The sequence below is a fragment of the Serinus canaria genome, chromosome 2 (genome assembly GCF_022539315.1).
Source record: "Serinus canaria isolate serCan28SL12 chromosome 2, serCan2020, whole genome shotgun sequence".
NCBI classification, from domain to species: domain Eukaryota; kingdom Metazoa; phylum Chordata; class Aves; order Passeriformes; family Fringillidae; genus Serinus; species Serinus canaria.
The window spans coordinates 130,505,035-130,522,425 of record NC_066315.1 but is presented as its reverse complement, the minus strand read 5'-3'; the positions used below and the strand labels follow the sequence as shown (position 1 = coordinate 130,522,425).

General features: G+C 37.3%; 2 protein-coding genes across 2 annotated transcripts in view; both read left to right on the top strand.

Moving 5' to 3' along the window:
* Positions 1-17,391, top strand: part of PABPC1 (poly(A) binding protein cytoplasmic 1) — a 688,709-nt gene that overhangs the window by 280,066 nt on the left and 391,252 nt on the right. The gene's annotated exons all lie outside the window — the stretch shown is intronic.
* Positions 1-17,391, top strand: part of RGS22 (regulator of G protein signaling 22) — a 67,244-nt gene that overhangs the window by 23,496 nt on the left and 26,357 nt on the right. Inside the window, exons 6-16 of the mRNA XM_050970364.1 lie at positions 1,022-1,205; positions 1,631-1,802; positions 2,845-3,108; positions 3,222-3,459; positions 4,013-4,174; positions 5,075-5,246; positions 6,918-6,994; positions 7,504-7,609; positions 9,460-9,585; positions 11,159-11,260; positions 16,926-17,120. Coding sequence (XP_050826321.1) covers positions 1,022-1,205; positions 1,631-1,802; positions 2,845-3,108; positions 3,222-3,459; positions 4,013-4,174; positions 5,075-5,246; positions 6,918-6,994; positions 7,504-7,609; positions 9,460-9,585; positions 11,159-11,260; positions 16,926-17,120 — 1,798 coding nt within the window. The remainder of the gene's footprint in view (positions 1-1,021; positions 1,206-1,630; positions 1,803-2,844; positions 3,109-3,221; positions 3,460-4,012; positions 4,175-5,074; positions 5,247-6,917; positions 6,995-7,503; positions 7,610-9,459; positions 9,586-11,158; positions 11,261-16,925; positions 17,121-17,391) is intronic.

The window sequence follows — 17,391 nt, the reverse complement described above, 5'->3', positions numbered from 1 at the left end:
ATGAAACAATAGCTCTGATCTTCTGCTATAGCAAACTGTTTGATTAAGCAGTTACCAAGAGAATTGCATAAAACTATCTTTAAGCATGTACCTAATTTCAACTGACATCAGTAGTTCAAACTGCTTTGCTGAATCAGAATCAAGTTCAGATGCTAAAAGGGAAACTTGTGTTTAAAGATGAAGGCACCCTAATCCTGGAAATAAATCCTAATTGATCTCCATTAGTGGGCACAAATAAAACTGGGCATTCACTCGGTGGAAGGCTCAAGCGTAGGCTTCATCTTCCCTTCACATGAGACTTGGTTGGCTTTGTACTTGTTTCTAATTTAAATAAGTTCTGCCCAGTTCTTGGTGCCAGAGCATCCTCACTGTTGCCATGTCTAAGATTGCCTTTCCTGAACACTGCAAGGTTCACACCAACACAAAGTGGCACTGGAGAACTGTTCAGTACTATGGAATCCCCATAGGGCAGCCAGCTGAACATGAGAGTGCCAGCTGTCTTGTCATCAGCTGCAAGTTCCATCAGTGTGATTAGTGTTGTGGCATTCCTGCTGGAAGGCTGCTTCTGTCAGGAACCAGAGGTGCAGTCTCTGGTAGTGATACAGGGCTTTTGCAGTCTGGGAGAATAGTTCGATTTTAGTGAACAAAATGTTCAAGGGAATCTTGGCAGGGCTTGGAACTCCAGAGCTACATGCAAAATCCTGAAAGACTGGTTAAGTTTGATAATGCAAGCAGGGCACTATCTGTGTGCTGGTGAGCTGTGCAGTGGCATTTACGGATGTGACAGCAGTTGAAGGCTGAAATAATACCTAGCTGGACTCAGTGATCCTTGTGGGTCCTTTCTGAATCAAGATATTCTATAATTCCATTATTCTATGAAAAAAGCAGATCATGAAGTTCTCTGCAGCCATTTTTTTTAGATAGACAGCTTTTTAAAATTGCCAGTTCTTTGGGGAAATGAACTGCTTCTCTGATTAAAAGCTAAAATTAATAATTTTCTTGTCTCAACATTTAATTTCAGACTAGCTAAATTGATATCACAGGTAGAATGGAGCAAGACTGGCATTAATTTCATTATAGATAGTGACTACTCTCCCTGGATAAGGATAAGGAAGCAAAGCCCAAGTTCTCCCTCTCCTGAGGAGGAGGATGACCCTTCACTGACTTCATTGACTATGAAGAAGTTCTATATATCACTTGGCGAGGTAAAATAAACATATTTAATGGGTGTAACATCAAGATTGATTGAATGAATTGGGTAGAATTATTGTAACTGAGGTCACAATCTAATGGGACAACTGACTCTTGAATAACCTAGTCTAGTGCCAGGGGGTTGGAAATAAAGGATCTTCAAGGTCTCTTTCAACCTAAACCATTTTCTGATTCTCTAAATAACTTTTATATTCAAAGTTTTTTGAACTTTGCATAGAAGAAGGTCGATGAGTTGTAATACAACTTGAACAGAAGTTCAGCTCATACAAGTACGCTCAGCTACTGTCCCACAGCTCTCTGCATTGGGAACTATCCTTACAGAAATCTACACAAAAAGACTGCACAGTAAGCTGTAGCTCTCAGAAATACTGCAATAAACAGAGAAATTTTAATTGTTCTATGAAACTTCTTTTCCTAGGCTACAATTTCTCAGGTAAAGGATTGGTTTACGTTGGCAAAACAAGGTGATTCTGTGAAAACTACAGATTCGTATACACATCCTGTAGTTTCTAGTAAAATTCAAGGTACTCACCATTTGCATGGGCAGCATAAAAGAGATGAATCATTACCTGGAAAAGGTCCCCTTCTGGGTAAGTAGCAAGAGTTACTTAGCCCTGTGGTTAAGTAGCAAGGGTTAACAGGGGTACATAACCCAGTGGTTTGTAACACAGCTCAGACTAGCTGGAAAGGAAAGGCCTTCTAAGGAATTGTTGCTAACTCCACTTGTTACCTTCTGAGTATCACATGGCATCTGAGGCTTCAGACAGGCATTTGTTTCTTTCCATAGCTACAACATAAAGTGAAAGTTTGAGCTAGTAACCAAGCAATTTTGTGATAGTAGTAGTTTCTTTTCTTATACATTTTTGTCTCATAGAAATCTCTAAGTTTCAGTTGAGTTGTTCTGGGTTTTTTGGGGGCAGAGGAATTCATATGTTTTGAAAGCCTTTCTTGTCTGGATTCTTTGGGTATTTGATAGCATATGATGTGTTTCAGCCATCTTCTTCGGGTGTTTATGTTGGGCACTTAAAGGTCTTTTGGCTGCCAATTTTTATGAATCTTGTAAGTTGTAATCGTTTGGAATCCTATCTTCTAATTTATTTGAAATTGTTCGGCAAGTTCCAGAGGTTCTGGGAGAGAAAATACAGATGCACATATGGACTCATACCTCATTGCACAGCCTAGCTTCTGCTTTTTACACAGTAGCAAGAGGAAGAGAAGCCTCCGCTCATATGTTAGGGAGATACAGATATGTATCTCCCTAATTGCCTTAGGCCCTCAGAAATGATTCTCCATATTTCATTTCACAAACCTGTGTCAAGAGGCTGTGATTTTTCTTTGTCAAGTGAAAACAAGTGAAATAATTAAGAATTAACAAAAGATATTTTAAATCACACTGATTTTTGTGTTAACATCAACATATTTTGCCATATATAGTTAGGAAATTATGTAATTGCAGAGCAGGGAATCTCTCTGCCATGTTCCTAATCCAAGTGTCTGTTTGTGACAGTGGCTAACACTGGTTAGATATGGCTTATTTTCAGAGGAAGTTGAAAGGAATGTCTGACTGATTAGACAAAGAAGCAGGTTACCTGTCTAAGGAATGCCACAAACAGAGTTTCCTTTCCCCTTCAGGGACAGCATCTGCAGAAGCCCATGTTACCAGTGAGAGGCCCAGAGAGGCTGAGGAGGGCTGCTCGGTGGCCATTGCTGAAACTCTTTCCCACACGCGGTCAAGAGTTTATCTACACCCAAAATGGCACAGTGCAGCAGAAGAGGAAGATGAACAGGGAAGCACAACTTTTCAGACAGTGGAAGAGTTCACATCAATATCCTCTCAAATGGCAATGAAAGAACCCATTTCAGAGCTGACCCTCCAGTCAGCTGCTGACATTGAAAGTAACGTGAAGTCCCACAAAACAGCCTGAAGTGTTTACACACAAGCGAGCGAATAATGAATTTGCTCATGGTGCTGCAGTCACTCTTTAATCAAAGTTCTTCTCCACTTACAGCCTTGGACTCCAAGGAAGATGTAAGAAAACAAGGAAGCTTAAGTCCAAGTTCTGAAAGTGTTGGGCCAGACAGCAGGGCTGCCTGGTGTATTAGTCATGAGACATACGACACTGGCAACAGACATGAGTTTGAAAGATTCAAGAAGTTCATTAAAGGAACACTAGGGGAGAGGTACTGGTGGTTCTGGATGGATATTGAAAGACTAAAGGCTCTTAAGAATGCCACAAGGCAACAAAGGTACTTACCACTATTTAACAGTTATTCCCATTGCTTTAATACTTGTGACCTGGATAGATCAATGCAGGTTTTGAGATTTCAGAGTAAATTGTAATGTCTGAGTAAACAGACACAATTAAATGTGTGTCCTGACAAGGTTTGGAATGACTCTGCTGAAGCTGCTGAAACTCTTTTGTCAGAGTCATATTTGCAAGGCTTACATGAAGTCAGAATCATATTATTAAGGCTGTGTTAGAAAGAGATTTGGAAAATAGATGGCAACAGAAAGAACCTAAAAAATAAAAGAAATTAAATTTACAAGTAGGACATCAGTATGACAAACTCCTTTAATGAAAGATCCTGCTGATCAGGATAGTCAGATAGTCTATTCTACAGCACTATACATTTTGTCTTATACACAACCTGTCTCTAATTTGTGGAAAAAATATTTTGGCTTTTGCCACTTGCAGTTAAAAACATGTTGCATGGCAGCAGCTTAAGCAGTAGGATAAATTGTAGTCAGTTCTGTACAGCATTTGATACATGCTTATGTGACTATTTTTGTTCACTGCAGACAACTCAGTAAGATGAAAAAACTGTACCTGCTGAGCAGTGGAGACTATTTCCTCAGTTCAGAAGTGTTGCTCAGACTTGAGCTGCTGCATGGAGATCAGTGGAATATAATGCATTTAAGACAGATTCAGCCTGAAGTAGTGAAACCGCTACTTCTTTACTGGTATGAAAAAATGGATGTGAAATTAAATTCTATTGTTTAATAAACATCCATTTTCTTTGATAAACCTATTATTTCATGTCACTTAGCCCACTGCAATTATTAGAAGCAGTGTCACTGTAAGTACTAGCACATGAATTTTTGGCTGAGCCTAGACAGCAATCTGCTGAGAAGCCTGGTGGATCTGCTTTAATAAGCTCTTGCCATTTTTCTACCAGAGAATCTGAGCTGCTTTGTGGATCTCTGCCTTGGGTAATATTCAATTAAAGTTTAGTCTGCAGGACAGGGAAAGCCCTCCAGACACAGGAGGTTAAGTCTCTCCTAACCTGTTCCCCATACTACCCTTCCCAAGTTCTGAGGATGCTCTGTGTGTATGCCTTCATGGGATTTAAGCCTGAGACTTTACTGTTCAATGCCTGTCATACAAAATGCCTTTTACATATTAACAGCTTAAGTGAGGATATAAAATCTAACCTATTTCCAAAATATGGGCTAAATTTTTGAGGGTGTTGTCTCCCCCCCAAGGGGGTTTAACAAATTCCAGGCATAAACCTGGAATTGTGGATCCTCACATGACTTGTGTCCTCGAACCCGGCCTACAATCCTTTCTTATATTTTGCTGTAGGATGGATGGGGCATACATTCCTGCAGATTGATAGAAGGGCAACTGTTTGTAATGGTGCAGACTTTACAGCCACAGTTTACTTATGTGTAGTTTGGTTTTAGATTTGGAAGCACGCAGTATCTAAACATACTTTTGACACTAACTGATTTTTAATCCTAGGTGCATATAGCACCATGTATTGGTACAGTAAACAACATCACTGAAAAAAAAAAAAAAAGCCAAAAAGCCCATTGTTTCATTACTTTGGAAAGTTCTACTTATTAGTTTTTTCTCCCTAGGGGTCCCAGATTTTGTGTCACTCATTCAACAGCCATAGATGCTGCCAGTGCAAAACTGAAGTTCTGGCACACATGTCAAGAGAGACCAAGAGTGGACATTGATCCTTTCCCACAAATAGTATCATTGTTGCCATTGACCCAAAAGTCTGACACACCACCTTCCCTTCTTCAGGTAAGTAGGATCATAGCATTGGAAAGCAAAGCTTTTTCCTGTCAAAAATAATGACAAAACTCCTTGAGTTCAATGGAACAAGAACAAGGTCTTTTAGGAAATATTTAGCAAGCTGGTATATTGAGGATGGTTGCGTATAAAAATGAAATAAAATTTCATTATACTTCATGCAAGAAGTTACTATAAATTGAGTCAAATTATCTTCTCAGTTACACCCTGACTATTTCCTAAGTCCTGTGGATAGATATTTTAGTTGGATGTTCTCAGAACTGCAAAATTAATCTCTAGCAATGCAGCTTCACCACTCAGCCTTGTCTTAATCCAGAGTAATTCTTACAACTTCACTGCAGTTAACCTGGATCTATTCCTCATGTCTGTAAAAAAGGCAGAATTCTGATCATTTTCTATCACTACAGCCCTTCAATCAGCTACACATGCTTTTACTTTCTACAGAGGGCCGTGAGCCACTCAATAGACCTTTTCACAGTTTGTGGCTTTCAGGTGGCCAGTTCAGTTTTGTCACTTTTCTTCCTTGAAAGCCTGAGTGTGAGGGGTAACTACAATAAAACCTACAGGTTTTCAGCAATACACTGTTAAGCCTCAGGATACTTGGTACTTGGAGAATGTGGATTGAAATTGCGGTTCCAGTATCAAGAACTGTATAGGCTATGCCACAGATTTGTCAGCACACTCTGTCAGTAACCTCTGTTACTGTTAGGATAGTTTGGGGCTACAGTTACTTCCTTTGAAATCTGATTCATGGAGATAATGTAGAAAAACAGTGGGACATTTCCTGTTAAGAAGAAACTGGATTCAGATGTTCCTGTTGATCATGGCAGAAATGGGAGCAAGATGCACCTGTGTCTTACAGTGACCAGTTCACAAGGAGTGCAAAGGAGCCAGGACTAGCTGTAGGTCAGGCAGACAGGAATCTGCAGGTTTTCCAGTCCCTGTTGAATTTTATACAAATTAGGACCTGGTACCATCAACATTCACAGAGTCACCAAATGGCCCATTTCTTGCTCTTATTTCTTTTTTCCTATGAGAAATTTGGACTTTTGAATCTTCTAACTACACTGTGCTTGCAAGAGCTTAGAAAAAGCTCTGGGTGAATTTCTGAGGGCACTCTGAATGCAATTGGCATCTCCAAAAGGTCAGAGTGTGATTTTGTTCAAAATAATAAGTGATGGTGTGTCAGAATGACCCCTTTCTCTCCCAGTCTGAGTGATTGCATCTCTCTTATGGTGAGCTGACCTAAGATAATCTTCCTAAAGTTTCAAAAAACATGTTCACATGCTCTTCATCTGACATCCTCTGTAGTTCTGTACAGTGTGCTTGTAGCATATCTCCACCTGTTAAAAATGCATTTTCTAAGCTGTAGTGGTTATTAAGGTATGCCCAAAAATCTTGAAAAATATTCAGAAATTTTTGCAACTTGCCATTTTACATATTGTGATTGACAAGGAAGAATACTCCTGGAAACTCTTGACTGTTTTTGACCACTCAATGAGAACTTGTTAAGAAAACACAATGGTGGAAAAATAATCAGAATTTCCTTATTTTTCTGTAATGTCTTTTACAAAAGTAGAAAAAACTCACCAACATTAAAACTAGCTAAACTAGCTAAACTCACCATTATTAAAACTAGCTAAATCAAATTTCTCTTTGAAGAGATCATCAGGATTACTACCTAGTCTCACAGGAAGTCAGATTCTCCAAAGGGATGATATTTCTAGCAGTAGAATACGGTAAGTACTAAAGTCCCTTGTGTATCTTTCTGCACAGCAATATACCTCAAATATTTATGAAAGTATTTTAGATTCCACTGTTTTCATTAATACTTTAATACAATTATCTGCTTAGTGAAGCCCAGTTATGGTATAGATTGTTTGTATGGAGAATTCCTCCTTGGCTGATTAGTTTCTTGCTTGTATATGCCACAACTCAAAAGAGTTTATTTCCCCAAATACAAATGTTTTCTCTTATATAATAATCAATATTCTATACATTCATATTCTTTTAACCTGTCATAAAGGCTAACCCTCAGAGTCATGCTATGCCAATGATTTCCACAGGGCAATATCAAAAAGGTATTCTTCTACATTTTTTTCATTGTAAATTTAAACTCCATGTACTTTTTCCTCTACTATTCACTTTATCATTACACCAGTTTTTGCCCTTTCTTATTTATTTACTCTATAAGCAGCCTTAGATTTTTCTTAAATATGTATTGAAAATTTTTTTGTTTGTGATCCAGGCCAATGTCAGTGAGCACAGACATGATTCATAGCTTAGCTCTGGATGGGACCAAATATTCAGAATACCAGGGTCATAGAAAATACACATATGCTGAGCTTCTCCATGTAAGTATGGCTTGAAAATATTAGTTGTCTTGAATTGTGGGTTAAAACATTTTATTCTACAGTATGAAGTAGTCAAAAATGGGGAGAACTTGGTTTAATTTTATGAATGTAAATTCTTTATGCAGAGGTATCATCAGAATGTCAGCATTTTCTCTGTTGTATCTGTCACCTATTGGATAGGAAATCATGGCTCACACAGAGGTTTATTTTCACTAGAAAGTGTTGGTCTTCTCCATAGTGACCATGTGTTCAGCAGCTATGGTGGAAAACTTTCTGGATAAATGCTTCAGTGGAATCATTGCCTAGGAAAGTATATCAGACTTACAGTGAAAACTGAATCTGCCTTAGAAAGTCATTAAAATTATAACATTCATAGAGGAAGATGGTTCATTTGTACAATCCCTCTTTATTGCTTGTGTACTTCATTCTTTTCTTTGTTGAATTATTGCCTGCTAAGCAATAGTTGAGCAAACCTCAGGAGAGACAGGCTGCACAGATGAGCCTTTTCTCAATAACTGTTAAAATGCTGACAAATCAAACATATGAGATGTCAACATCTGGCAATCTAAAATATATCCAAAACCTTTCTGCTTTGTGGAATGGTCTCAAAACAGCCTGCTCTTTCATGGAGGTATTGATACCCATAGCCTTACAGCTGAAAGAAAAAGACCATTTAGAAATCTGGGCCCACCAACATGTGCATGGAGTTTGTTGAGCACTTGAGCACTTGCTTGTTTGTTTTGCACTTCAAGATCCCACTTTATTTATTACTTCACTGCAATCATTTTACTTTGTTGTTTTTGACAGAAAAAAAAAGGTTAGCCTTTGCAATTAGGGGATATTTGCAGTTAGGAATGTATATTCAGCAAAAGTTCACACCATGAACTATTAGTTTTTATATGTCATATGCATTTTCCCTCTTACTGACAGAAGAAAATATCAAACATTTACATTGGTTAGACTGGAACCTACAGTCAAGACCTCACAATTTGCCATCACAAATATGATGCAAAGGGGAATGCAGGGATTCATAGTTTAACTTCATACTGGGGAGGGAGATCGTCCTATTCTGATTCAAAAGTGTGGTTGCCTCCATCCTTGTTACTATTTGGAGAGAAGCTGATTGCCAGCCAGGTACCACACTCATCTGCTTCTACTTCTGCTATCAGAGATAACAAATCAGCCATAATTTCTCTCTTGTGATCATCAGAAGCTAATTTACTTACAGAAGCCTCTTCTGGCTTCTCTGTGAGCATTGACAAAAGGGATGCATTCTTCCTCAAATGCTCTCGGAGTGAGCGTGGTAATGAGCATGGATTTCTGGCTCGATAAATTGCTCATGATTTTGTTGCTCCTGTCAGTGGTGTAACCCCAGAAGATGTGTCTTTTGTTCCATAATAGTTAAATGTTTTGAATCTTGACCAAATAACCACCTCTTAACTTCTCTTAATTCAAAACACAGTAGCCTGAGCTGAGACAACCTTTGACAGCTAACTGATGTCATTGAGTATCACTGGAATTCCTCAGAGCTAAAGACTTAATGACAGAATTAAGGCCAGGTTTGTTTTTCTGTTTTAAGTATTGAGGAACCACCTAAGGGATGCTATAATCACTTAGCTTCTCTGCATGTCTTCAGTCATCAGATTTATTCCATTGGATGTGAATATTTAGTAGGAAAATGGTGTGAAGGGCCATGATCAATTGCATATGTAGTAGAAAATGGAGTCTACTTCCTTGGGATGAAGATACTAATTGAACGCACTTCATGGCCCTCCTTTGCAATGTAGTGACATTTGAAAATAATGAAAGCCTGTTATTCCTTGCTGTATAACTATGTTTTATTTGTCCAGGGGAAAAGTGTTGCTAGCAGTGTTGTCTTCAGGGGATCAGGAATTGAAAGCATGCTGCAGTCTCTTTATTTGGAGAACAGAGCAGGCTACTACTTCACACAATTCTGTGAGAAGTCAGGGAATAAGGTATGAATATTTTCCTACTCTGTGATAATTTAGTCCACAATTGACTGAATGCCAAGTTATAGAGGGCAGCCAGACTGGAAAAAAAAAAAAAGAAATGGAGAAAGAAAGATTGATGACTGGATGAATTATTACTTGTGAGACTTCAATCCCTCAACAACAATAAACTGTTCACGTATATATGCAAACTAATGACAGGTCTTAACCAAGCTGTCAGATTCTTACTGTCTCAAACCCACTGGAATTCTTATTGTACCATCAGGGATAAAAAAAAAAAGGGTACTAATTTTTAAAAGTTAACTTGGCAGAAAAAAACAGGGCCTTTACCCACAAAAAATGTTTCTTAAAAATATGGGAAACCTGCTGTGCTAGTACTAAAAATATTCTCATTTCTTCTTACTTTTTGGGTTAGTGATGTCCAAAATCTCCAATATTTTTAAAATTTTCTTATGCTTCCATGAATCTCCTTGTATTTCTGAGACACACAATACTATTTCTTCAATGTAGTCAGCAGATGTATCATTCATTGCTTGGTGTAAATTGAGGATTGTTTATGAGGAACAGTTTATGAACATTGAGTTAGTGTTTAGTGGCTTTGCAGAAAAATTGAGTCTTTAGGGGAGGTTAGAATGCAATCAAGATGGACATCTGTTTCACCACTAGCACAACCCAGAATCCAGCAGCAGTAGCTAGAAATGCCTCTGGCTTCTAGAAGGCAAGATCTAACGTTTCCAAAGCTAAATACCTTCAGCTAAAACTATTAAGTGTGTATAAAAGAAATCTAAATGAAAGAAATTTATTTTTCCATTGGAGATAGGCAACCAGCAAGTGACTCTAGCCTTTCCAGGTGCCAGCCTCCTTTCATAATTATTTGCTTAAAGTTTTCTCTTCAGCTGTGAAGCCTATTTCACTCATGTTCCAGGTGTGGAAGGCTACAGTTTGTGGAACAAAGTTCCCTACCCCTACCTTTTTGGAATGCATACTTTGTTGGTTAGTGATGGCGGTTTCAGGGTATTTTTAAGGTCTAAACCCCATAAACACATGATTAAAACAGAGGACTTGGGAAAAGATGTGGACTTCTGAAAGATCTTTTGCTGTTTGTTTGAATTTATGAAATGAGGCCAAGACTCTGGGTCTCAGAAATGCTTGTAATAAAAATGTAATGATAATCCCAGTACAATATGTCAAGTACATAGTATTTAATTATTTTGGTTTTTGCTGCAAAATACTATTTTGCCATGGCACAAATTCTGCATGTCCATTATCAGCATCTCTTGTTTAGCACTGGCTTTATGCCACTGAAATGTGGTTACTCTTTAAATGTTAACTACAATGTTAACGATTTTAATGGCCAATTATGCATAAAGGATACAATAAAAGATGGAGTATCACTGTGACAATGCTATGAAATATGTTGTTCTTCTGCCAGTATGCAACAGAAGATTAAATCCATTTTAAATTGAGCTTGATTTATGATGACCCCAAGGAGCGAAATAATTACTTGCATTGGAAAGTCAATTTTTTATAAAATTGTGATATTTGGGTAACAATAACCTACAATATTTTTCATCTCTAGTTGTGGAAGAACTGCGTGTACTTTTGGTTCGACCTACAGGCTTATCATCAGCTTTTTTACCAAGAAACCCTTCAACCTTTTCAAATATGCCAGCAAGCTCAAGTAAGTTGTAAATAATGTGGGTTTTTTTTCAAAAATACATTTATTAGTTTCCTTCACAAATGCATTTGTTCAGTGTAAAGACTGAAAAGAAGATAGAAAAGTTTCCAAAACTTGACAACCCACACCAAAGTAAATCTGTGTTGCGGGCAATAAAAGAAGCTCTTTGGATTGTTTCCATGGAATTTCTTGATTCAAACATTAAACATGCATAGCTTGATTTCCAGGCTCTGCAGCCTGTTCCCAGTTTTATCTATTATACTCAGTTTACCTAAACTCCCCTTTGCTACACTGAGTCATATTTGGAAACTGTCTGCTTAGTGTTAACATCAGAGATAATATTTTTTCTAAACCAACTAATTGTGCTGTACCTTTCCTTCTATCTCCAATGTGGGTTAGAATTGCAGATCTCATAGTACAAACCTCAGATAATGACCTCAATAATGAAAAATTATCTTTGTTAGACCTGTCCAATTTTTATGATTGTCAGGGCATCATTATTACTTTTACTATGGTTGTCATCCCCCTAAATAGACCTTTAGACCCTCATTTAATGTTAAGTGGAACTGATATTTCCTATAAAGGAGTATTTTAATTGAGCATGCACTTAGCCCACAGTGGTGCTGAAGGCAGAGTAGATTGATTCCATCAGGGAAAGAAACTGCAACAGTGTGATATCATTAGAAGAACTATGAGGAACTTTTAAAATCACTTTGTAAAACTTTGGTCTGATTTTCCTCTCTAAACCTTGTGTAGGAGTATATCCTATCCACATATTTCAATATATACTGTAATAGAGCAAAACTACTCCACATATCATTGGAACAAATATCTGTAGAGGGCCGGTGAGAGTAATCTCTTTATATGACATGTTCCTGAGTATCTGGACATTCTTGAAATTGTCTTTTCCTTCTTGGAGGTTTTACTGGGAAAATTACAGAAGTTTGCATATTTGTCCAGAATTCTCATGTAAATCAGTGTTATTTGTACAGAAACTCCCAGAAACTCCAAGCAGAGGCCAAGGCATGGGTTCCTCCCTCTCCTGTCTCGTACTGGGTAAACTAAACTGTTACCCTATTTAGTTGTTTCCCCCTCCAGCTCTTCTTATGGCCTGAAGCTGTGGGCAACTGAACGTCCCCTTAAGTCTGTCTCCTGCATCTGTCCATGCCTGAGTGTGGCTGGGGACCTTCTCACAGCAGATACACAAGCTGACCATATCTAATCTGTATCACTATTTTCCTATGTGTTTTATTGCAGGCCAAAGCTTACCTTATAGTCTCTGACAGTTTTCATTTTGATTTCATTTCACACCAGTTTTCTTTTTCTAGTGGATGCATGGCTGAAAATTTAAGGCCCAGGTCTTTCTTACTAATCTTATTTCCAGTGCTGGCCTGGTGGTGACAGCAGAACATCGTACAATCAGTGTTACCAGGCAATTGTAGACAGTACATACACATAGCCATGAAAGTAAATACATCAAAACTAAATATGTGAAACTGTTCCATTAGCATAACTAACAGCTGAAATGTAACATAACAAATCAACACATGTGCTGCAACATTTGGTATCATTCTCAAGCTTGCCTTTTAAGGCTGCAGAAAAATGATACTTGTTTTCATTGGAACACCGTAAAGAGTCAAGCTGCAACCAATCTTCAGAGTCTGCTTACGGAAGGGATGCCTTCCCAAATTCTGCACTCACCTTTGGCACAAGAAGACAGTCACTCCAAATACTCCTAAGAGAATGTGAATCAGATTCACATGACACATTGTCATATATATTTTACTATTTATTACAGAAAGAGACATGAAGAGACAAACAGTGTTCCAAATGTGTGTTGCCTGCTTCCTGTTAGAAACAAGAACAAAACTTGATTGCTGTGTATCTGCTTCTCATTGTTTCATTTGTTAGGCATTGCTATTTCAGCTTCATGATAGAGTAATAAAATGCTTTCCAAGGTATATATGCATTCACCTGGGGAAAGAAACTACAGTGAGAATGAAATCTGATGGATAAGAATAATGACAAGTACTGGTAATCATCCAGGAACATACACGGTTATTCACTGTAAACATATGAACATGAGTGTGAAAAAATTTGAAAATAAAACTGATAAAGAAACAAAATGTTGAAGTTTAATTTTTTAAAAAGTTATTTAGAATTAGAAAATTTAATGCAGTTGTAGGAAATACAATTTTTTTTTTTTTATTGATGCTAGAATCAATTTAGATAAAGGGAGTCTTCATTACTGTGGACTTTTAGGGTCAGATACAAGATTTATGTTAGTGGGAAGTGATGATGGAGGTTAAGGCAGTTTAGCCTCTCTGTTTAACACCAGCCAGTGCATTGCATGCTTCCATCACATCATTCTGCCAAGCAGCTGCACAAGGCGCTCGTTTAGATCAGAGTAATATCCATTCCTTTGGGCAGCAGTACAAAGCACTTGGACTTAAATCTTTCTCACATTTCTTGCTTCACTCCAGTCATTCTGAAATTGCTTATCAAAGCCTTCTCATCTGGGGATGAATTCACACCAGAACCCAAGGCCTGTACAATCCCTGATTTGGAAAATCATAAAATGAGGCCAAAGTCTTAATCTGAATTTTCTAAACATTTTGTATAATCAGGTTTGTGCAATTTTAAGTAATTCCAATATGCAAACTGACCAAATTTCCAGATAAGGTTTTGGATTCAATCCATCACATATTTACATTTACAGGAAAATTTATAGCTGGCAGGTAGAAAAAAAATCTTGTGTTTTTCAATAGGAACAAAACAATGAATCAACAAAGTTTGATATGCACTTAGTGTCCTAAACTTCAGATTTTTGTATGAATTTGTTAACCTACAAGTTAATCTAATGTAATTTTTCTTGTTCATCCCTTAGGAGATTGACCAATATAATGGTTTCAATATTCCACTCACTGAGAATGAGAAAACCTCAGGAATTCCATGACACGGGAATAAAAAGAGGCTATGATAATTACTTTTTATAAAATATGTCTTTCAAACTGCATTGCCCAGTGTTGAAGGCTGTGAACAAACACTTTTCCTCTTTTTTGACATGTCTAGAACTCTTCTCAGTTGTTTTTCCTGCAATCCTTGCGTTTGAATCTGTGCAGAACTACAGATGCACCTAAACTCTAATGCAAGTGACACAGGGATGAAAGCTGCTACTCATTTCTCTCCTATCTGCAAGTGCATGTATTCACTTACTTGGAGAATTTAAGTAAAAAGATGCCAAATCTTCTGACACTGCAAGTGTGCATCCTTCAGATGAAGAGGCCGTAATGATTACACCACTGAGAGTTTGGTTCTTTGACTTTGGAAAAGTGCATTTCTCTAGCTAGGTCTACCACCTTTGAGTTTTTGCTTCACGTGCATTTCCAGCCCTAACTATTGGTTCTGGAGACAAATATCTGTCCTTACTGTGTTCTGGTTTTGCAAGCAAAATTATAAAGAACTGGGAGCAGCTCTGCAGGTAGAGCAGCCTACAAAGAAAGTCCCTAATGTGGCAAAATATTACAACAGTGCTGGTGTGAACAGATTGTCAATAGCTTTTGGTCAACACTTCTTTGTCTGGACAATTTCTGAATTGGTAGGCTGACATTTTTTGCCATCTCTAAAGAAGAGTAGCAAATATATTCAAGTTAACAAAATCATAGGGGAAGGGAATTCCAGCCAAGAAACTAGTGGTGTGTTTGTTTTTATTTTATTCTTAAAACTATACTCAAATGCTCACTCACTTAAGGAACCAGGTTAATTTGTGCTAAAATATTGAGGATATATTTTTGAAGATTTTTACTAATTTACAGATCCCTTGTATGCTAAGTTGTAACAGGTGGAGCAATGTAGTCCTAATGACAACTGAAATTGTTAACCACTTTTTAAAGAGGCTGTTTTTAAAGATACTGCATTGGACTTGGCCCTTCTAATCTGGCTAATTTTATACATTAAATTGTTTTGGATCAGACTTAACATGATGTAACTGAAACTTTCCTAGTGTTAGGGTTCTTCAAAGTAACTTTCAACATTTGAAATCACTGTGAATCTAATTAAAGCTGTTAAATTTAAATGTACTTGGAGATTTACTGAGAAGGGTTTAATTTAGGAGAAATGTGGTCTAGCTTTCAGGTAAGACTCTTCCTATGGATGTTCTATTTCTTTTACACCTTGCACCTACATATCATTATGATAACAATAGGCACAGTAGGCACAAACCATTTTTGTTTGCATTGAAAATGTAGAAATATAGAAAGAGTGTAGAATCCTGCATACACAGTAAATACAATAATCATAACGAGAGCTAACTGGGGGATGGATGTCAGCCATCATAGCCCAACACCAGGAGAATCTAAAGGGTTTGTTTCAAATTGTTAGGGTCCAAAATAATGGGGATATACTCTATTACTGTTGCAGTTTGAAAGAGAGAGTCTAATAAATCAACATTTAATTTAAAGCAAACAGAAACATAGTTATTTAATGTACTCAAACATTCTGCCCTTGTGCTTGAAATCTAAGCACACCAGTGTTTTATTACTGCTTGAACACAGAGTAAACATATTATTTTCTTCTCTTCTATTGCTTTGTACATCTGCTAGTTACAGCTGGATTTTAGCAATATAAGGAAAATGAGAATTATAAGAATCCTGAATTCTTCACTGTCAAACCTGTGTGATAATAAATAGTGAAAATGGACTTGTCAGTGATATCCTAGAGAAAAATTCTGATTTGTGCTGCTAATCTGGTCCCTGACTGTATGTTTGAAATATAGTTAGACTTTCACAATATGAAGAAAAGAAAATATTTATAAGGATATGAAATATATTTTGGCAGCATCATTTTTAACTTGAGTTCCTAGCTGAAGTCAGAATCACGAAGTTTTAGAAAGCTATTATGGAATATATTTTACCAAGATATTCCTGGGAAAAAAGTGTTTTACTCTGAGTTTTTTATGTTCATTTTCATAGCATCTTTAACAAAATATTTAAAAATCAAGAGTTTTACATAGGGGATTGTATTGAAAAAAAAAAAATTAAAAATTTCTCTATGCTTCAAGGATGAGCTGTTAGGGAGAAGGAAATACCCTCCAGGTTCAGTTTTCTGCTCCTTGTAATGGCAAACTCTGTGCTTCAGATAAGAGACACACTGTGATTCTTGTTTTGGTAAGGGCTTAGACCTTAGCTGTGCAGTGGTATGTCCTGCATGGATCCTGTACAGTAATAACAGTCTCACCATTGTCAAAAAACGATCAAAGAGAACCTCCACACAGAATGAAATCGTAAAAATTTTCAGTAATTTTAACCTCAAATTTACAAATTACATCTCTTAGAAGAGGTAAGATGCCTTCACTTGTTGGCCCAGCATATATTCTGCAAAACAACAGTGTGACTTCATGAGGAGGGCAGTTGCTGTAATAATTGTGGTTATCTGAATCTAAGTATCAGCCAAATATATCAAAGTGAAAATTGCATTAACCATTTTAATGAGTAAGAGTAAAAATGGCAGAGGGATCTATTGTGTCAGTTACTGAATTTTGAACTAATACTAGTTCTGAACATACAGCAGGGCAGTGGGGGACAAATGTGCATTAATTCTCTCCTTCCAGGGTCTGTGACCATTGAAATGTATGATGGCTAAGATACAGTTTTCTTCTCTTGTATTGTAGTTCCTTTATGCAACTTACATTGCTCCATCTGCCAGTATGGACACTGGACTTCATCAGAATAAGAAAAATATGATTTATCACAAAATTGACCCAGCTTTTGAGGACCTTTTTGACCCAGCAGAAGAACATATCCTCACTGTTTTGCTGGAACCGTGGATGAAGATGGTGGAAGAAGACAAATACGCTTATAGAAAGGTAATACCTGGATGACAACATGAAAAATTCTTATTTCAGGGAAGAAAATCACAAGATCTTTCACATGAAACCCTGTTGTATTAATAATCCAGAAAGGAGAAGTATTACAAGATGTTTTACTTCTTGCTATCCTGATATGTGGAAATAGGCTGAGCTTCATGTGGAGAGCAGACTTCTTATCTGAAAGGAAGCTGTGGGCTTCATAGGCTCCTTGGCCTGTGAACTGGGGAGAAACACATCTTGCTATGGTAAAATTTATCTTTGCACTCAG